The 22,043-nt window shown below is 49.0% G+C and overlaps 1 protein-coding gene across 3 annotated transcripts in view; it reads left to right on the forward strand.

The window, feature by feature from the left end:
• Window positions 1-22,043, forward strand: part of SHANK3 (SH3 and multiple ankyrin repeat domains 3) — a 780,355-nt gene that overhangs the window by 327,837 nt on the left and 430,475 nt on the right. For all 3 annotated transcript variants that reach the window (XM_075914851.2, XM_089777650.1, XM_075914857.2), the window contains one exon: window positions 13,782-13,848. In XM_075914851.2, coding sequence (XP_075770966.2) covers window positions 13,782-13,848 — 67 coding nt within the window. The remainder of the gene's footprint in view (window positions 1-13,781; window positions 13,849-22,043) is intronic.

Here is a 22,043-nt window from a genome sequence, read left to right on the forward strand (position 1 = left end):
GGCCGAGCACGGAGGAGATAGACAGCAAAAATCCCAGCTTACATCATGGGGCGATTAAACTTCCCTCCAAGGAAATCACTCTCTGGCGCCAAAGCCACCGCTGCTGGCAAGGAGCAGGGAGGGAAAGGCAGGACGGGGTGGGGGTCTGTGGCTGGCCCTGCCTGGTAGCATAAGCTCAGGCTGCAGGGCTGTTCAATTGTGGTGTAAACATTCCAGCTTGGGCTGAAGCTTAGACTTTGGGACCCTCCCACCTTGTCAGGCCCTAGAACCGCAGGATGCCCACCCTGAAGTTAAACAGCCTCTTAGCCTGAGCCCTGCAAGCCCAGGTGAGCAGGCAGGAGCCAGGAGTGGGCGTTTAATCACAGTGTAGATCAACCCGGTGGGGACTTCATAAACCACCACAGCGACAAGCGTGGGGCACTTGGAGCAGCCCAAAGACATGGATGGAAAAGATTGCCTAGAGGAGCCAGGCATAACAGCCTGGCTGCTGCGATGGGTCTGAGATGGGGGATGGGGGCCAGATGAGAGGTTTCTCTGGTTAGATGTGTGAGACCGTTCAGTAAAAGGCTGTTGTGCTGCTTCTGCTAATATGAAGTGAGAGCTGTAGTTTGTAGACAGTCCCTTCGCTCATTACAGTTTGGCAGGGCATTACTGTACTAGCCATAAACCCTGGCCTATTTTTATCCCAGGCCTGTGGCAGCACATCTCCCATGGGCATAGGTCAAGGGATCTTCTCATTCCTGTTACAGGATGGACTGCCCACAGGTGGAACCCTATTGATGAATAGACATTACAAATGGGCAGCACATAGCAGAGACAGCCTCATCACCTCATCCCGGCTCAACAGAAGCTAAGTTTTGGGACAGGCAATAGGCAGAAGAGAGGATTCAAGGAAAGGTGTGTCTCCAGGGTCTGTGCCCTCCTCCAAGGATGGCTGGAGGTGCCTCATGCACAGGGCAGCATTGCGTCAAACAATTTGCCTCACTTTCAGGTGAGCATCCTCAGCAGACACCGTGAAGCCCTAAGCTTCAGTGCCCTGTGGTAGTCCAGCCCTGGGGTCCATGAGCTGCCTCACAGGGTTAGGAATGGGGTGCGTTGGAGGAGCTGTGTGTGCCTGGGGGAAGAGTGGAAAAGCAGAGGGGGTGGCAACAGCAGAACCGAGCTGAAGTAAAAGCTGGCTCAGAGTCCTGAAGTGGCGCATTGGCGGAGCGTGAGGATTGCTGGACACACACAAGTCCATGAGGCCGGATCTAGTGCAGCCTCAACCGTGTTGAGGGAGTTGGCTGATGTGGTTGCAGAGCCATTGGCCATTGTCTTTGAAAACTTGTGGAGATTGGGAGAGGCCCCGGGTGATTGGAAAAAGGCAAATGTAGTGCCCATCTCTGAAAAAGGGAAGGAGAATCCAGGGAACTACAGACCAGTCAGCCTCACCTCAGTCCCTGGACAAATCATGGAGGCGATCCTCAAGGAATCCATTTTGAAGCCCTTGGAGAAAAATGATCAGGAGTAGTCAAAATGATTCACCGGGGCAGGTCATGTCTGACCAATCGGATCAGCTTCTATGTTGAGGTAACTGGTTCTGTGGATATGGGTGGACATGATATACCTTGACTTTAGCAAGGCTTTTGATACGGTCTCCCACAGTATTCTTGCCAGCAAGTTAAGGAAGTATGGATTGGATAAAAGGACTGTAAGGTGGATAGAAAGCTGGCTAGATTGTTGGGCTCATGGCTTGATGTCAGGTTGGTGGTTAGTTTCTAGCGAAGTGCCCCAAGGGTCAGTACTAGGGCTGGTTTTGTTCAATATCTTTATTAATGACCTTGATGAGGGTATGGATTGTACCCTTAGCAAGGTTGCAGATGACACTAAGCTAGGGGAAAGCTTGCAAAAGTGTTGTGTTACTTTTACAATTTGAAATGAAATGGCATTATTAAGAATTTATTTTAAACCCAGAAAACTTTTACATATTTATACATACACACACAAATTAAATTTTCTTTTTGCCTGGATTATTTACAGACATTTTTTGGAAAAGGGCCCATTTTTTTTTATTAGAATGGCTGCAAAGAACCAAGAAATTTTTATAACATTTTTTTCTTTATAGCATTTAACTGTTTAATTCCCCCCAGACTCTGCAGAGTTAACTTTTTACTTTTTTAAAAAAATATTTGCTTAATTTTTTAAAATAACACTTATAATAGATTACTGGGATTTGATTTTTTTATTACTTTTTTTTACTATGCCCTCCCCCAGCTAGTTTTACTGTTCATTTGTTGCGTACCAGCTTGTCTGGGCTTGATTTTTTTTTCTTTGTGCCCTTTTCTTGGAAATCAGCTATTTGAGGGCTTACACCCCATAGAGGGTGTACTGAGGCATGGGCATGGGGCAGAGGCCAAGGCAGGGAAACACCCTTTGACTGGGCTCACTGGGTATGAGCTGTACCCTCTGGCTGATGTCCCCCCCCCCCCCCCCCGGCTCTATCCTCTGCATGCAGTCCCTATGCCTGGCATCCTCTTCCCATGGTCCATGGGGCTCAGAGTCCTCTGGGCCTAGCCCTCTGCCCCGAGAGGTCCTGCCTGCCTTCTGTATGTCAAACAACCAGCTTTGCAGAGTTTTAGTTCTGTGCCATTCAAATGTTCTTTATTTTGTAGGACCTACAGAAAAGTAGCTGCGCTCCCCTAGTGCAGCAGCAGTTCATTTGCCAGCATCAGTGGCAATGCCTCTCCCCCGCCCTCACCGGGAGGTCTGCGCCCACACCCCCCTTTGCCTCCTGTGTCTGTGCTGAGCTGGCTGGCTCCTGCCCCTCCTTTTTTTCTTTTCTGAATGGTCCCTTTCCATGGACACAGGCTCACTCTACTGATTTAGCAATGAGAGTGATCTAGCCCCCACCATCTCCTGGTTTCATAGAACCCCAGGGCGGGCAGAGACCTCAGGAGTCATCGAGTCCTGCCCCCTGCCCAAGGCAGGACCAACCCAACTCAACCATCCCAGCCAGGGCTTGGTCATTTTTCTTAACAGTTTTCAGATCTTCTATCTTTGTGCACGTCTCCTTGAAGAGAGGGGTGAGGGGAAAAGGAATTTTGCTTCAAAGACGGGTAGAGGGGTAAAAGAAGTAGGAGGGAGGTAAGAAGTTTGTTTTAAGGCGTTTGCTTGACCCTTCAGGGTCAGGTTCTCTGATTTAAGTCGACTAAAGATCGTCCATGCAGTTTGCAGCCATCCTGGCTGCCAACACACTAATAATTAACAGTGTGCTGCTTCCCAGCAATCTGCTGCAGAGTTTCTACTTTACTTCTAAGATTAGTAACTTCCTCCCACAAATGTGACAGACCCGCACACCGAGCCTGCACCAGTGCAGCCCTGGACGCCAGGGAGGCCTCCACCACCCCTGGATGGCAGATTAATCCTGACGAGTCCCGGAGGGATCCACATAAGAATCCCTTCCCATTCCCCCACCAACTTGTTAATAAAATTCCTAACAGCTGGTGCAGTGAAGTGCCCGTCAGACTTACCCATGCAATCCATCGAGACGTGATGATCAGGCACGATCTCCCCTGGGATCCTGTTCGTGACATCAGATGTTAGAGAAGAAACGGGACCCAGGAGCAGATGGGGTGAACGGAACTGCTTTATTGCCCACCCACGTTAACCTCAGACCCCCAACACATCATTCCAAGTGGCCACAATTTGGCACCAATTACAGCCTGTTATCTATGTTCGTATGTTAATTCACCCATCTATCACTACTTTCCCATAAGCCTCATTTAGCAATGTTAACTTCCATCCAATGAATATTAATAAGCAGGTGATACTCACCCCTATTTATTTACTGGTTTTTAGTTGAATCAGCATTACATACTGTCTTAATTAGCAGCTTTAGCGAGGGGGAAAGTGCTTTGACCCTGAAAGTGGGTTTCCAGAACCAGTGTGAAGACAACACAAGAAGCTGTTCAGTGCAACCATCTTCCAAGGCTGCCAGGAGAAAGGGGCAAAGCATGTTTAAAGGGCAATGCCTGCAGGGCTGACCCCTTATTACTGTCCCAGACCCCTGATCATTTTTACATATCCCAGCAGGTCTCAAGCGGAGTGCCGCAAGGGTCGGTTCTGGGGCCAGTTTTCTTCAACATCTGGCTGAGGGGAGGGATTGCACCCTCAGCAAGTTTGCAACTGACGCTAAGCTAGGGGGAGAGGTAGATAGGGTGGAGGGCAGGGACAGGGTCCAGCGTGACCTAGACACATTGGAGGATTGGGCCAAAAGAAATCTGATGAGGTTCAACAAGGAAAAATCCCAAGCACTGTTACAGGCTGGGGACCAACTGGCTAAGCAGCAGCTCTGCAGAAAAGGACCTGGAGATTGTAGTGGACAAGAAGCTGGATATGAGTCGTCAGGGTGCCCTTGTAGCCAAGAAGGCTAACGGCATGTTATATTGCATTAGGAGGAGCACTGCCAGCAGATCCAGAGAAGTCATTATTCCCCTTTAGTCGGATCTGGTGAGGCCACACCTGGAGTATTGTGTCCAGTCCTGGGCCCCCCACTACAGAAGGGATGTGGACGCATTGGAGAGGGTCCAGCGGAGGGCAACTAAAGTGATTTGAGGGTGGGAGCACGTGATTTATGATGAGAAACTGAGGTATTTGGGCTTCTTTAGTCTGCGAAGGGAAGAGTGAGGGGGGATTTGAGGGCAGCCTTCAACTTCCTGAAGGGGGTTCCACAGAGGAAGGAGAGAGGCTGTTCTCAGTGGGGGCAGGTGGCAGAACGAGGAGCAATGGGCTCAAGTTACAGTGGGGGGGGTCTAGGTTGGATGCTAGGAAAAACTATTTCACCAAGAGGGTGGGGAAGTGCTGGGATGGGTTCCCTAGGGAGGGGTGGAATCTCCATCCCTAGAGGTGTTTAAGTCCCGGCGTGACAAAGCCCTGGCTGGGATGATTGAGTTGGGATTGGTCCTGCCTTTAGCAGGGGGTTGGTCTCGATGACACCTGAGGTCTTTTCCATCTCTATGATTTTAAGCTTCAGGTTTGAATAGTAGATGATGTTTCATGTTTAAAGGGCAATGCCTGCTGGGCTGACCCCTTACTACTGTCCCAGACCCCTGATCATTTTTACATATCCCAGCAGGTCTAGCAGAGCTGTGCATGGAGTGGCTCGTATAATTCCTGCTTAAATCCTAGAGCTGCTGGCCCCTTGCTGTCATTTGGCCACATTTGAATGGATCTTTCTGTTCTTTCCCCTGAATTTTAAAATGGCTCCTTCATAGTGTTGCCTGGTGCATCCTTGTTTTTGGACTGTCCTTAGGGCTGGCTGCGTGGACCCCACAATTCCACGTGATCGCTATTAGCTCTAAGGAGGCCCCGCCTCAGGCATGGACTTGACTTCTATCCCTTGAATTACACACTGTCATTTTGGGCCCAGAGCAATTCCATGAAGTGCTGCCATTTGAGACTGTGTAGAACAGATAGGAGTGTCAGCAGCCTGAGAATTATGCAGGGTTAGCGCCTGGGATGCTTTTACAATCCCTGCCAAAGACCACTTGAGTCTACAGATGCTGAGAAACTCTCCCTCCTCCTATGCCTCCCCACCTCCCCCACTCTTTCTTGTAAGACACTGGGTGGGCAAGATCCTTCTGACAGCAACACACCGAGTTTTGCAGTCACGCTCAGTGGAACTGGTTCGTACTCTTCCAGGTTTCTTTTCTCAAGGAAGCGTTGCATTGTAATCCTCTCCTTACTTTGCCAGGGCTAGGCTGGTCACTTTGCATTTGAAACACGTCCTTCCATATCTCATGCAGCGTTGTGAATTGAGCACTGGGCTAGTAGCTTCCCGGGTCTTCACCATGCGTCCGGGGAACGTTGCCTGCTCATCTTTGCCAGGGAGGTCTCTTGAGTGGCAGGGGTCACTGTGCGAAGGGCTGAGGCAGTATTTTGAAGGCCCTTCTTTTGTGGAGGAAGCGAGACCATAATGCAAGTTTACAGATCCTGCTCTTGGAACTTACCAAGCGACTCCCTGGAGTCTGCTGCAGAGCATGTTGGATGTGCTGCTCTGCAAGTATTTCCTGGCAATAGAGGAAGTGACTTTGGCCGGGTGCTGATTGGGTAGCCTTTCGTGCGGTCCTGCCACTCTAGCCCCAAAGGATGTGGGTTGGGGCTGGGTGAATAGCCCTGTGCCTCCCTGGTAACTAGCAGCATCTGCCAGCCACATTAATAGAGCCCTGCAAATCTGTGGCTATCTGCTGTATATCCACGGGTATCCACTTCTGTGGATGTGGATAGCTGCGGCCCATTTTTGCAGACAGGGATGCAGATGCAAATTTTGTATCCAGAACTCTGCACATATGCAGATATCTCTTTATATCCGTGAGCATCTGCAGATGTGGATGCGGATATCCGCAGCTCACTTTAGTGAATGTGGATGCAGACGTAGATACAAATTTGGGATCTGTGTAGGGCTCTACACATTAACTCAAAGCTAGAAAGACTGTGAGGAAGCCAGTAAAGAAGGAAGGGGAAAAAGAAAGCTCAGGCAAAGAAAAATGTGGAAGCTTCCCAGTCTGTTGATGGCCAGCCAAGTTGTAGGCACAGTAGCTATGAAGCTTGCATGTAGCTGGGAAGCCTATCAAGAGCAAAGAGCACAGCTGTTTCACCAGACTGAAATGTCCCTGACTCACTGAAGAGTGGGGCTGAGTACCTGGGGGTGCAGAGCGAACCCCATTATAGTTACCAAGCCAGTTATTACCTGCCTGAAATTCAGTCACATCCTGCTCCTGAATTTTACACTGACAACCTCTAGCATAGCCACCTCTTCCTTTGTCAGTTTAAAAATGAGCCTGCTCCATATTTGTCTAAAGTTGGGCCAAGCTCCGGAGAACTGTGTGTGTTCTCCATGGGTGCATCTAGACTACATGGCTCCGTTGACGGAGCCATGTAAAGTAGTTTACTCGGCATAGTCAATGAAGCGGGGTTTTAAATAATCCCCGCTTCATTAAAATAAAAATGGCCGCTGTGCTGTGCTGACAATCAGCTGATCCGGCACAGCGCGACAGCCATTTTTATTTTAATGACGTGGGGATTATTTAAATCCCTGCTTCTTTGACTACGCCGAATAAACTATTTTACATGGCTCCGTGGACAGAGCCATGGAGTCTAGATGCACCCATGTGTCTGCTAATCCCTCCCAGTATGGTCTGCCCCTCCGAATGTATTTTGACAGTTTGAAGCTGTTCCTCCGTCACTGCTTGGGGAGCTCAGAGAACTAGTTTCTTAAAGGGGGTCATTGCTGAGAGAGGAAAAACGGCAGAGATTCTTACAGGCAAGATGGACTCACCAAAGGAAAAGGGAGGCAACCATGCACATGAATTCCAGTAGCTCTGGGAGCTCTTCTGTGGCACGCTGAGGAGCAGATGCGTTCCTGAGCGTGAGTGGGGTTGGAAGGATGCACTTGGAATGCACCCTTGCGTGTCTCAGGAAAGCGTTGTGAACTGTGCACTGCGCTGGGACCTGCCCTCCATAGCTTCCCTGGTCTTCACCCGGCGCCCGGGGTGTTGTCTGCTCGCCTGTGTCAGTGAGGTCTCGAGTGACAGGGCTCAGTGCGCGCAGTTGTCCTCATTATGTAAAGAGGTGAGTGGGAGTCCATTTAGTTGTCTTTGTGGTGTGCTAGTCCTGAGGTTTCCTGTTCGTGTTTCCCTCACTCCTTCTGCTTTCTTCAGTGCTTCCAAAAGTGAAGCAAGAGGTGGTTCATTTAACGGGGGGGCTAATTATGGGCAGATGCTGGTGTTCAGATTTCTTTTGCAAATAAGAAGATAAGAGCGGCCGGACGAGGTCAGACCAAAGGGCCATCCAGCCCAGTGTCCTGTCTGCCCACAGTGGCCACTACCGGATGCCCTGAGGGAGAGATCACAACAGGTGATCCTCACGTGATCCCTCCTCTGTCACCCACCTGCAGAGAAACAGAGGCCAGGGACCCCATTCCTACCCAGCCTGGCTACTAGCCAGTGATGGGCCTAACCTCCATGGATCTATCCAGCTCTTTTTGAACCCAGTTAAAGTCCTGGTCTTCACCACTATGGATAAGTGGCTATGGAGAGCAGCAGGGTCCCCAGAATCATTTTGGAAGAAACAGCTCATCCTGCCCTGAGGTCCCCTCTCCTTGTGAGTTGAATCTGGTCAACTTCGTGGCTGAGAATTTGGACTGCTCAGGAGAACTGGTAGGTTCCACAGGTGTCTGGAAACCAGGATGTGCAAAGTGTGGCTCTGTGGCCCTCAAGGGTGACTGTATTAAGGAGAAAATTTGGCAGCACTCTCCCTAAGACCTTTCTGTAGGGACCAGGGCGTGGGTGGTCAGGCTTCAGGGTTAGGGACAGGAGCTGGGACCGGAGCTGGGGACAGAGCCGTAGTCAGGAACCAAGCCAGGGCTGAGTCCTTAGTTATCACCGAGCCCTTCGATACAACCGCATCTGCTCTAATCCCACTGACAGAGACCAGAAACTTCAGGATCTCTACCAAGCATTTATAAACCTCAACTACCCACCTGGAGAAATAAAAAAGCCAATTGAAAGAGCCAGACGAATACCTAGAAACCATCTACTTCAAGACAGACCCAAGAAAACCAACAATAGAACACCACTCGTCATCACCTACAGCCCCCAACTTAAACCCCTCCAACACATTATCAATAAATTACAGCCTATACTGGAACAGGATACCAAACTCCAAGAGGCTCTAGGAGACAGACCCATAGTCTCCTATAGACAACCACCTAACCTCAAGATGATTCTTACCAACAACCACAGGACATACCACACTAATACCAACCCTGGCACCTTCCCTTGCAACAAACCCAGTTGCCAGCTTTGTCCACATATTCACTCTGCTGATACCATTATTGGACCTAACCAAGTGAGTTATAAGATCAAGAACACATATTCCTGCGCATCCAGAAATATAATCTATGCTATCATGTGCCGAAAGTGTCCGTCTGCTGTGTACATTGGACAAACGTCTCAGACACTTTGCCAAAGGATCAATGCCCACAAAACAGATATCAGACAAGATCACAAAGAAAAAACAGTTTCTTGCCATTTCAACCAGAAAGAACATTGTCTCAACGACTTAACCACCTGCATCCTGCTACAAAGACCTTTTAAATCTGCACTTGAAAGGGAATCCTCTGAACTGTCATTCATGCTAAAATTCGACACTTTACATCTGAGTCTAAACAAAGGATCTAGTTATCTTACCCATTACAAAGATAGCTTCCCTAATTATCACCTCTAATATCATTAGCCCACAGGCATTCACCTCCCCCCCCATCCCCCTCCTGTTCTGAAATGTGATTTGTCCTTTTCATATTTGTTCATTTTTTTAATTGTATCCTTTGGTATATATGGTTGTGACTATTTTCTTCCACTATTTGATCTGAGGAAGTGGGTCTGGCCCACGAAAGCTCATCACCTAATACACCATCTTGTTAGTCTTTAAAGTGCTACATAGTCCTGTTTTTTGCTTCAGCTACACCAGACTAACACGGCTGCATTTTTATCACTATTCTGGCAGAGTGCGCCACATCCGGAGCCCCTCAACAGAGAACCCTGTTCCCAGCTCCAGTGAGCGTTGTCCAGCTGTGATCTGCAGTGTCCCAGAGGGGACCAGTTGTTGCAGTGGTTCATAGCTTGAATTTAGTCTTTTAGAGAACTGGGCTTGACCCATTAATTGCTTTGAAATTTAGGAGCAAAGCCTTAAATGGCCTCAGCAGCTGACCAGTGTAGGGATGGAACATGGGCTGGATAGCCTCATGGCCGTGTAGGCCCCTTCCTTCTGTACCAGCTAGAGCCTCTGCAGCAGCTTTCCATTTAGCATCGGTGACAGGGAATGACCGGGAGCAACCCACCCGGCGGGTGGCAGATGTATTGTACTGTGGCCAGACCCTCATTCAGGAGGAAGGGACGGCGGTTTTTAGTGAGCTGCAGAGGAAAGACCGTTTAAGTCACTGGCCATGCCAGCGTAGTGAGGAGTCAGGCAGGACTCCAGGGGGTGGGGGTTGGAAACATTTCCTTTTCAGGTCAGCTTCACTTGAGCCTTGTCTGGGCTTAGCTTGAGCCAGCTGCTCTGTATCCAAGAGCTGGTCTCGTATAGGGAGGCAAAGCTGGGGGCTTCTGTGAGTGGGCAGGTTTTAGAAGAGAACTAGATTGATGTGGGACCAGAGGTGCAGAAATACAAATCTAGGACTGGTGAGTGGGGACGGACAGCAGAGCCTCAGCACAGAAGCAGGCTGCTCAGCATGCATAATCAAGCTCTGTTTCCAACACCTCTGCCTGCTTGCAGCAGCCCTTATTGCTAATTAAACACCTGTCGCTCATTCTTCAAAGGAGCTGCCTTTGCATATTTAAACTCCTTGCCTATCTTCCCTCATTCCTTAGAGGGGCTCTGATGTTCCAGTGAAAGAACGGAGGCAATGGGGCTGCATCTTTCTTGGACACTCCATGTTGATTGCTTCATGATGGCATTTTTGCAGCCCCACTGGTCACGTGTTCCCAGAAAGTTTCAGCACCTTGTGTAGTGGGGGGGCTTTCCCAGGAGGGTATATGCCAGTATAACCATCCCAAAAGAGCCATAGTTACTGGTAAGTAGCCTCTGTGTGCGCACCCAGCCGTCTGTCCAGGCATCCATGGCCTGCGGTTTGAACATCGCTCTGGCTTGGCTCATACTTCCCTCCTTTAAGCTTGTCACAGACTTTGCTTTTCTTATCACCTGTCCCAAAGATACATTTGCTGGTGGCAACAGTATGCACCTGAGCTGTGAGACTGGTTCAGCGGCTTATGGTTCACATGCCCACTGCAAAGGGTAAAATTGTTGTGACCTAAATTCTTCCTGGGAGTGCTGTCGAACTTCCATCTGCAGCAAACAGTTCCCTGGCAGTGCTGGTTCTGGAGAGGCAGGCCAGACTGTATAACTGTGTTTATAAGTGAGGGAAATGCAGATCCAATCTACTTGGGCTTGTTAAAGGTACCACCCAGGAAATGATTAGTTAAAGCAAAAAGGATGGGGATCGGTTCAAGAACTGTGCGGTGGATAAGGGACTAGCCAAAGGGCGGTGGCAATGGGTTGTGTTAAAAGATGAACTGTGGGACTGCAGAAAGGTAACTAGTAGAATTCTTCCAGGGTTGATCGTGGGGCCAGTCGTATTCAGTAGTTTTACTACTGACCGTGGCACAGAAGTAGGGGTGTGCTGATGATACCATGTGGGGTGGCACCGTCAATACGGAGGAGGCTCCGAATGGTACACGGGGAGATCTGGCTGACTTTGGAGACTGGAATGACAGAAAGGGGATGAAATTCAGTAGAGCAAAGTTCAAGGACACACACTTGGGTCCAATAGGAATTTCTGCTACAAGCTGGGAGCTCTTCAGTTGGAAGTGAGGAAAAAGGAGAGAAACCTGGGTATGGAGGTCAGTCAGTGGCTGATTCTGAGCCACCAGTGTGATGCAGCTGTGAAAAAGGCTGATGCGATTCTGGCATCAGGGAGGCATTTCCAGCAGAGAGAGAGAAGTAGCAACATCACTGCAAGGCACCGGTGAGACCCCGTTGGAGCACTGTGTGCGTTCATGGACACACCATGTTCAAGAAAGATGGATTAAAACTGGATGGGGTGCAGAGAAGAGCTATTAGGATGATCAGGGGAAGGGAGGGCCTGTCTCAGGAGAGGAGAGTGGGGAAGGTTGGAGCCATGTAAAATAGTTTATTGGGCATAGTCAAATAAATAATCCCTGCTTTCATTAAAATAAAAATGGCCGCTGCGCTGTGCCGACGATCAGCTGATCCGACACAGCGGGGCAGTCTAGATGCGGTGCAGTCGACAAAGGAAGCCTCGTTTCACGAGGCACTCACGAGGCTCACAAGGTACTCAAGGTACCCGGTGCTTGGCTTTTTATCTCATTAGGGTGTGGAATGGAGCAGGCTGTCCAGGTCAGGTCTTTGTTTAAACCTCTATTGCAGGTGTCAGACTTGTAAGTGAAATCAAGTTTAAGCTAAAGTGCAATGTTAGCACAACCGGGGCAGTGCCTTCTCTTTTCCCTGGGAAGCTTCACCCCCCATTCTGCCCCAAGGCCTTCCTCCCATTCTGCTCCCTTTCCCAAGTCCCACTCTTTATGTGCCCCTTCCCACCTTCACTCCTCCCTTCCCTGAACAAACCTGGCCACAGACAATCTCAGGCTTTGGTGGGCTCACTTTCAACTTACGTCTGTGTTCCTAAGAATCCCATGTTTCAGGCTGTCCACTGCAGGATCAGGAAAGGCTCCCTCCCCCACCTCCGGCCAGTGTGATTTTTGACTCCCTCCTCGGAGGCATCAGGGACGACCCCGCTAGAGATGGGGCACTGGATGGAGCGGTCAGTGCTCAGAGGTGGCACTGGGCAGTCTCTCAAGTGCGTGGCTGGCTGGTTCTTGTTCGCTTGCTGTGGGGCTGACTCCACACCATTCGTGGGGTTGGAAAGGAATTGTCCCTCAGGTCAGACCGGCAGTCAGACCTTTCTCCCCTCCCTCTGCAGCTCGTGTGTGCGGGTCACTGCCAGGCAGAGCTGGGTCTGTCTCATGTATTCATCTCCTTGCCATTGCAGTGACCTTGGGCAGTGGTGCAGTGCGGTCCCTCAGCTCTCGCCCTGTGGCACAGCACACTTGGCTCTTGCGGGCTGTGCTGCTTTGCTCTCATTTCGGCTGCAGGAAGCTGGTTGCGGCTGGTGGCCTCTGATTCATGGGAGATCAGACTAAATGATCTACGGCCCCTCAGGCCTTACGCTCTGACTCGGTGTAAAACGGGCGGTAAATGGCTCCCAAGGGCAGAGCCGAGCCCGTTTGCAAACCAGGCTGGTGGGCTGCTGCATGCGGAGCAAAGTCTAATGAGCAAGATCTTTGGCCCAAAGGCTGTTTGAACAGACGACATTTTGTGCTGAGACTTGTTACAGCCAGAAAAAGTTGCAGGTACCAGCAGTTAGAAGTCACTCTGCTAGAGCAGTACCAACTCTAGCAGCTTGCTCTGCAATGTTTAATACCTGGATGTGCAAGGCGGCTACACGGAATTTAATTCATACTTTTCTCTAGTGTCTCGCTCTCTGATTACTCACGTCGGAGCCCTCCTGAGAGTTGCTAGAGGTGTCTAGTTTTCCAGGCGTGAGGACATGTAGCAGCAGAAAAAGAAAGGCTCCTCATAGCCCAGTCTCCCCAGTAACTGGAATTCTCTGCATGTGTTTCCGTGTTCCACCTCCCTTCCGTCCTTGCTCCTTCTGGTTCTTACGAGAACCTCTGCCACGCTGCGAGCTGGCTCCTGTGCAGAGCTTTGTTAATCTTGCTTTAGCGTGCTGTGGCCATTGTTTGGAGCAGGCTGCCCCCAACAGCTACCTGCTTGGAAATGGTTCTGTGCCGTTCACGGCTTGTCTGTGGCTTTGCCAAGGCAAGTCCTGCAGAGTTCAGCTACTGGTAAATAACCTCCTTGATCAGACAGTCAATATTTTCCTAACAAGGCAGGAGGCTACTTCAGCAGCAACTATAAGCCCTGAACTTAATCCCCAGCTGGTAGAGCAGCTCTCTGCCACCTTCTGCGTAGACGGAGTCATTGCAGGAGGAAGGGGGGTTGTTGCTGGCACTAGGATGGCACCTGAGGGGTGCTGACTCTATACCTTGCTTTTTGGCCAAGCCAGGAGAAGTGCTGCCAGCCCATGTGGTTCCCACGGTGACAGCAGGCCTGGCCTTGCTGAGGAATTAGGGCGGCTCAGAATCACTCCTCTCTTCCTCTCGTTTCAGGTGGCCATCATTGCAGGAAATTTTGAACTGGCTGAAATCATCAAAACCCACAAAGAGTCCGATGTTGGTGAGTTTGGCCTTTCGCCTGTTTTCTCCTCCTGTCTCGCTCTGGGTCCTGTGGTATTTTGCTGGTTCTCGTTCCCCAGTGCTGGACGGGGGCCTGACACTCCTTGTGGGTGTTTGGCTGCTGTGTGGGTGTTGTGCTGTCCTTGAGGACAAGGTAGGGGCTGGCTCTGTCAGTCTGCGTGGCAGCCGGACGCCGTTGCTTTCTGCGGTTTACTGTGTTTGGTGACATGTTTGCTGTGGCTGTTCTGGCACTCAGCTGGTTGATCTGTATCTGCAGAACTCTGGCCTTCCATTCTGCAGCCTCCTGCGGGAGCCTGGCTGCTGGACTTGGTGCAGGGAAGGAGCATGCTGCCCACCTCAGGCTGTCATGGCTGGGCTGCTGTGGCCGCAACAGCCTCCAGTCCAGTTAGAACATAAGAACATAAGAACGGCCGTACTGAGTCAGACCAAAGGTCCATCTAGCCCAGTAGCCTGTCTGCCGACAGTGGCCAGCACCAGGTGCCCCAGAGAGGGTGGACCGAAGACAATGATCAAGCGATTTGTCTCCTGCCATCCCTCTCCAGCCTCTGACAAACAGAGGCCAAGGACACCATTTCTATCCCCTGGCTAATAGCCTTTTATGGACCTAACCTCCGTGAATTTATCCAGCTTCTCTTTAAACTCTATTATAGTCCTAGCCTTCACGGCCTCCTCTGGCAAGGAGTTCCACAGGTTGACTACTCGCTGTTTGAAGAAGAACTTTCTTTTATTAGTTTTAAACCTGCTACCCATTAATTTCATTTGGTGTCCTCTAGTTCTTCTATTTAGGGAACTAATAAATAACTTTTCTTTATCGGCCCTCTCCACACCACTCATGATTTTATATACCTCTATCATATCCCCCCTCAGTCTCCTCTTTTCTAAATTGAAAAGTCCCAGTTGCTTTAACCTCTCCTCATATGGGACACGTTCCAAACCCGTAATCATTTTAGTTGCCCTTTTCTGAACCCTTTCCAAGGCCAAAATATCTTTTTTGAGGTGAGGAGACCACACCTGTACACAGTATTCAAGATGTGGGCGTACCATAGTTTTATACAGGGGCAGTAAGATATTCTGGGTCTTATTTTCTATCCCTTTCTTAATAATTCCCAGCATCCTATTTGCCTTTTTGACCGCCGCTGCACACTGTGTGGAAGTTTTCAGAGAACTGTCCACGATAACTCCAAGATCTCTTTCCTGATTTGTCGTAGCCAAATTAGCCCCCATCATACTGTACGTATAGTTGGGGTTATTTTTTCCAATGTGCATTACTTTACACTTATCCACATTAAATTTCATTTGCCATTTTGCTGCCCAATCACTCAGTTTGGTGAGATCTTCTTGGAGTCCCTCACAGTCTGCTTCTGTCTTGACTATCCTAAACAGTTTTGTATCATCTGCAAACTTAACTACCTCACTGCTTACCCCTTTTTCCAGATCATTTATGAATAAGTTGAAAAGGATTGGTCCCAGGACTGACCCTTGGGGTACACCACTAGTTACCCCTCTCCATTCTGAAAAATTACTATTTATTCCTACCCTTTGTTTCCTGTCTTTTAACCAGTTCTCAGTCCATGAAAGGACCTTCCCTCTTATCCCATGGCCATGTAATTTACACAAGAGCCTTTGGTGAGGGACCTTGTCAAAGGCTTTCTGAAAATCCAAGTATACTATATCTACTGGATCCCCCTTGGCCGCATGTTTATTAACCCCTTCAAAGAACTCTAATAGATTAGTAAGACAGGATTTCCCTTTACAGTTGCACTCACGAGGGCTCATGCCTCACTTATGCAGGCCACATGCCAAGTCCTGGGTCCACTGGGGCATCCCCAGTCCCCCCTTGCAACGTCTCTGCAGTCTACACAGAGAAACCTTGCAGAATTCAACGTTAGCCAGGCCCCCTCCAGTCTGCTCCGTGGGAAATCCCCCGAGACGCTGCTGCTGGAGTCCTTTTGAGTAGTGGAGGACTAGCGGGATTTACTCCTAGGATAAGGGGTCAAATGCCTGCTCTGAGCGGTAGTGGCAGACTTCCTGGAGTATGAACCTTCAGGTAGATTGAAGCAAATTCTGGGCTATCACTGTGCTCCTGGGATGTGGCTGAGTCTTGGCCCTCACTCGTCCTCCTCAGCTTCCCTCCCTGTCTAAGATCTTCTCTGCAGCCATCATTTCTGATCCTTTCCCCTTTGTTCATTTCATTCATATGCGCACTGGAGAGTGACGGTTTGATACGGTCAAAATGACCTCCCCTCGTCTGTGAAAAGGGTGTTAATGCTGCCAAATGGCCTTGGGGAAATTGAACTCTCCTTATAAGTGATCGAGCAGAAGTACTGGCAAGAAAGCAAACACATTAATTAATGATGAATGAGATTACATTCATGATTATTACAAAATAGATGAGCTAGCGAACTGCTTTATTAAATCTCTTTCTGTTGAGAAAAGAGGTAGAAAATCTTTTGACCAATTAAGAAGACAACTCTAACTTTGTGTTCTGTAGCGCTACTGATATGAACTGGGTCAGATAATACTTGGGACGCTGAGCATACATAAACCAGCATGCCCAGATGGCATGCCCTGCAAGTCAAGGGAATTAGCTAATGAACTTTTCAAGCACTATATATTATTTCTGAAACGTCGATTGAGAACTGGCGAGATATTAGAAGGTTAGAAAAAGCAAAGATGGTGTTGATCACCAAAAAAGGGGGAAAGCCATGATCCTGCTAGTTATCACCTCAATGCCTAGGCAGGTAATAGAGATGTAGCTGTGTTAGTCTGATCTTGCTGAAACAAAAGAGAGGACTATGCAGCACTTTAAAGACAACAAGATGGTTTCTTAGGTGATGAGCTTTCGTGGGCCAGACCCACTTCCTCAGAAAGCTCATCACCTAATAAACCATCTTGTTAGTCTTCAAAGTGCTGCATAGTCCTCTCTTTTGTTTAGGCAGGTAATGGAACATATGCTAAAAGGCAGAGAAGTTCACTGACATTCTGTAGGTTAATGGAGCCCTGAACAGCAGGAGCTTACAAAGGATAATTCTTGGATGATGCTTCTCCAGGCCCCACTGTCTGTGCTGCACATGTTCTGCTGAGCACCAAGGACTATCAGTGGAGCTGTGAACACATGAGATCCAGCATGTATGGCTGCAAAAGGGGCCATGGTCAGCAGTCACCTCGTAGCTTTCTGTGTCTGGACTCTTCGAGCTCAGAACCCGTCAGGCTGTCACCAGGTTCTTATTCTTGTTTTCACAGAGAGTCAGCCCCTTGAATTTGTTTTGTACTTTTTGGATCTGGGGCAGGATAGTGCAGTGTTCAGGGTAGAGGAGAGGACATTCACTGACATGGACGACATGTGACAGATGACTTGGGAGGACTATAAATATACTGCTCGAGAATGCAGGGGAGTCATCAGGAAGGCGAAAGCGCAATTGGAATTGCAGCTAGCAAGGGATGTAAAGGTAACAAGAAAGATTTCTACAGGCATGTTAGCAATAAGAGGGTGATGAGGGAGGGTATGGGGCCCTTACTGGATGAAGGAGGTAACCTAGTGACAGATGATGTGGAAAAAGATGAAGCACTCAAGGCTTTTTTTGTCTCAGTCTTCACAGACAAGGTCAGCTCCCAGACTACTGCACTAGGCAAAGCAGTATGGGAAGGAGGTGGGCAGCCCTCGGTGGAGAAAGAACAGGTTAAGAATATTTAGAAAAGTTAGACAGACACAAATCCATGGGCCCGGATTTAATGCATCCAAGGCTGCTGCGGGAGTTGGCAGATGTCATTGCAGAGCCTTTGCCCATTATCTTTGATTGGGAGAGGTCTCAGACAATTGGAAAAAGGCAAATGTAGTTCCCATCTTTAAAAAAGGGAAGAAGGACAATCCAGGGAACTATAGACCAGTCAGCCTCACCTCAGTACACGGAAAAATTATGGAGGGGATCCTCAAAGAATTCATTTTGAAGCACTTGGAAGAGTGATCAGGAACAGTCAGCATGGATTCACCAAGGGCAACTCCTGCCAGACCAACCTGATTAGCTTCTATGATGAGGTAATAGGCTCTGTGGAGATGGGGAAGGTAGTGGATGTGATATACCTTGATTTTAGCAAGGCTTTTGATACGGTCTCCCACAATATTCTTGCCAGCAAGTTAAGGAAGTATGGATTGGATAAATGGACTGTAATGTGGATAGAAAGCTGGCAAGATTGTCGGGCCCAACGGGTAGTGATCTACGGCTCGATGTCATGTTGATGGTTGGTTTCAAGTGGAGTGCCGCAAGGATCCGTTCTAGGGCCTGTTTTGTTCAACATCTTTATTAATGACCTGGATGAGGGGATGGATTGCACCCTCAGCAAGTTTGCACATGACACTAAGCTAGGGGGAGAGGTAGATCTGCTGGTGGGGAAGGGATGGGGTCTAGAGTGACCTAGACAGATAAAGGATTGGTCGAAAAGAAATCTGATGAGGTTCAACAAGGACAAGTGCAGAGTCCTGCACTTGGGACGGAAGAATCCCAAGCATTGGTACAGTTTGGGAACCGACTGGCTAAGTAGCAGTTCGGCAGAAAAGGACTTGGGGATTACAGTGGATGAGAAGCTGGATATGCATCAACACTGTGCCCTTGTAGCCAAGAAGGCTAATGCCATATTGGGGTGCATTAGGAGGAGCATTTCCAGTTGATCTACGCAAGTGATTATTCCCCTTTATGCGGCACTGGTGAGGCCACACCTGGGCTACGTCTAGACTGGCATGAGTTTCCGAAAATGCTTTTAACGGAAAAGTTTTCCGTTAAAAGCATTTTCGGAAAAGCGCGTCTAGATTGGCAGGATGCTTTTCCGCAAAAGCACTTTTTGCGGAAAAGCGTCCATGGCCAATCTAGACGCAGTTTTCCACAAAAAAGCCCCGATTGCCATTTTCGCGATTGGGGCTTTTTTGCAGAAAACAGTCCTGTGCTGTCTACACTGGCCCTTTTGCGCAAAAGTCTTTCGGGAAAAGACTTTTGCCCGAACGGGAGCAGCATAGTATTTCCGGAAAAGCACTGACAATCTTACATGAGATCGTCAGTGCTTTTCTAGAAACTCAAGCGGCCAGTGTAGACAGCTGGCAAGTTTTTCCGCAAAAGGAGATGATTTTGCATAAAAACTTGCCAGTCTAGACACAGCCCTGGAGTATTATGTCCAGTTCTGGGCCCTGCAGAGGGCAACCATAATGCTGAAGGGGCTGGAGCACATGACCTATGAGGAGAGGCTGAGGGATTTGGGCTTATTTAGTCTGCAGAAGAGAAGAGTGAGGGGGGATTTGATAACAGCCTTCAACTTCCTGAAGGGGGTTCCAAAGAGGATGGAGAGAGGCTGTTCTCAGTAGTGACGGGTGGCAGAACAAGGAGCAATGGTCTCTAGTCACAGTGGGGGAGGTCTAGGTTGGAGATTAGGAAAAACTATTTCCCGAGGAGGGTGGTGAAGCCCTGGGATGGGTTCCCTGGGGAGGAGGGGAATCTCCATCCCTACAGGTTTTTATGTCCCGGCTTGACAAAGCCCTGGCTGGGATGGTTTAGTTTAGACCTTTTATAAATACATTAAAAGCAAGAGGAAGACCAAGGACAGGGTAGGCCCACTGCTTAGTGAGGAGGGAGAAGCAGTAACAGGAAACTTGGAAATGGCGGAGACGCTCAATGACTTCTTTGTTTCGGTCTTCACCGAGAAGTCTGGAGGTGTGCCTAACGTAGTGAATACAAGCAGAGAGAGGGTAAGTTTAGAAGATAGGATACACAAAGAACAAGTTAAAAATCACTTAGGAAAGTTAGATGTCAGCAAGTCACCAGGTCCTGATGAAATGCATCCCAGGATACTCAAGGAGCTGATAGAGGAGGTATCTGAGCCTTTAGCTATGATCTTTGAAAAATCATGGCAGACAGGGGAGATTCCAGAAGACTGGAAAAGGGCAAATATTGTGCCAATCTATAAAAAGGGGAATAAAGTGTTTAAAGTGCAGCAGGGGAGGTTTAGATTGGACATTAGGAAAAAATTCCTAACTGTCAGGGTGGTCAAATATTGGAATAAATTGCCAAGGGAGGTGGTGGAATCTCCCTCTCTGGAGATATTTAAGAACAGGTTAGATAGACATCTGTCAGGGATGGTGTAGACGGAGCTTGGTCCTGCTTTGAGGGCGGGGGGCTGGACTCGATGACCTCTCGAGGTCCCTTCCAGTCCTATTATTCTATGATTCTATGATTCTAGTTGGGGTTGGTCCTGCTTTGGGCAGGGGGCTGGACTTGATGATCTTGTGGGGTCTCTTCCAGCCCTGGGATTCCATGATTCTATGATTTTATGTCAGTCACCAGCAGGGTGAGGTTAGTCCCCAGCCCTGGCCCTTCTGCCAGAGGCCCTGCCCATTCTGCATTGCCCCACCAATGCCCAGAGGCTGCCCCACTGCAGCCACCATCCCCTACTCCAGACCAGCTTCCCAGAGCACCAGGGGGCACGGTGACATGGCCCCAGTCATCACATGCCGGGAGGCTGTGGCAGCAAGGCCTCCGTCCCCAGAGTGCCAGGAGGATGGGCCCTGAACTAGAGCCCAGCTACAGGGAGACTGGAGTCATGAGAGGGGAGGAGTTTGGAGGTAGAGTGTGGGGGGAGCCATGCCTGGCTTTGTGGAGAGACACAGCCTTCCCCAGCGTATGATACTCTCTGCCTGTGTTCACTGAGGTTGAAGCTGCTTCTGCTGGGAATGTGTCTGTATCTCCTGTGGAGCTGCTTGGTTCCGACGCTGACAGCTCATCTTTGGCCTGGGTGGCTTGAAATCCCCGCATGGTGGCCCCTGGGGGAGGGGTCTTTATGGACACCGTCGAAGTTGGGCTAGTTTGTCTGCTCTGTCTCATGCGTGGTGGGTCTGCATAGGAGAAACGGCAGGACTAGGCGCTGCTCTCTTCTCGCCTATTGGCTAGAGCTGAGAAGCGGGATTGTCCATAGAATTTCATCACTAACCAACATGAGGCCCCTTCTGTGCTATTGTTTCATTGGATTGTGGGTGCTGACCTTGCCCCCGCCTGAGCAGCGATAGCTTCTTATTCCCTTGCGTCTCCTCACTTATTCTACATCTAGACTGCAAGCCTCTTTCGAAAAAGAGCATCTAGACTACAACCAGTACTTTTGAAAAAGCAAGTCGCTTTTTCGAAAGGAGCACCCAGGTAGTCTGGATGCTCTCTTTCGAAAAAGCCCCATTTGCATTCCAGAACGCCTTTTTTCGAAAGAACGAAAGGAAAAACTATGTAGCACTTTAAAGACTAACAAGATGGTTTATTAGGTGATGAGCTTTTGTGGGCCAGACCCACTTCCTCAGATCATATTCTGGGAGAGAATTGTGGCATGACCATATATACCAAAGGAATACAATGAAAAAAGTGAACACGTTATTAAACTTTTAATTTGTTCACTTTTTTCATTAAGCAAATGAAACACGGGATATTTAAATCCCCGCTTCATTTGCAATTTTGAAGTGTCTAATTTATATCCCTCTGTCAAAAGAGGGATGTAGTCTAGACACCGCGTACATCGCATTTACTGCTTCGGCCATATCTACTAGGCCATATCTACTAGACCTTCTAGAATCATAAGGTTGGAAGAGACCTCAGGAGGTCTTCAAGTCCAGCCCCCTGCCCAAATCTCAACTAAAGCATCCCAGCCAGGGCTTTGTCAAGCCAGTTCTCAAAAACCTCTCCCTAGATAACCCATTCCAGTACTTCACCACTGTCATCGTGAAATCGTTTTTCCTAATATCTAACCTAGACCTCCCCCACTGCAACTTGAGACCATTGCTCCTTGTTCTGTCATCTGCCCCCACTGCAAACAGCCTCTCGCCATCCTCTTTGGAACCCCCCGTCAGGTAATTGAAGATTGCTATCAAATCCTTTTGCAGACTGAATAAGCACAAATCCCTCTGCCTGTCTTCATAAGTCATGTGCTCCAACCCCCTAATCATTTTTGTTGCCCTCCACTTGGCTTTCTCTAATGTGTCCACATGTTTTCTGTAACAGGGGCCCCAGAATTGGACTCAATACTTCAGATGTGGCCTTACCAGTGCTGAACAAAAGGGAATAATTATTTCCTTTGCTGGCAATGCTCATACTGATGCACCCCAATATGTCATTCGCCTTCTTGGCTACGGGGATACACTGTTGACTCACATCCAGT

The sequence above is a fragment of the Pelodiscus sinensis genome, chromosome 1, assembly GCF_052426305.1.
Source record: "Pelodiscus sinensis isolate ZL-2025 chromosome 1, ASM5242630v1, whole genome shotgun sequence".
In the NCBI taxonomy this organism is placed as follows: Eukaryota; Metazoa; Chordata; order Testudines; family Trionychidae; genus Pelodiscus; species Pelodiscus sinensis.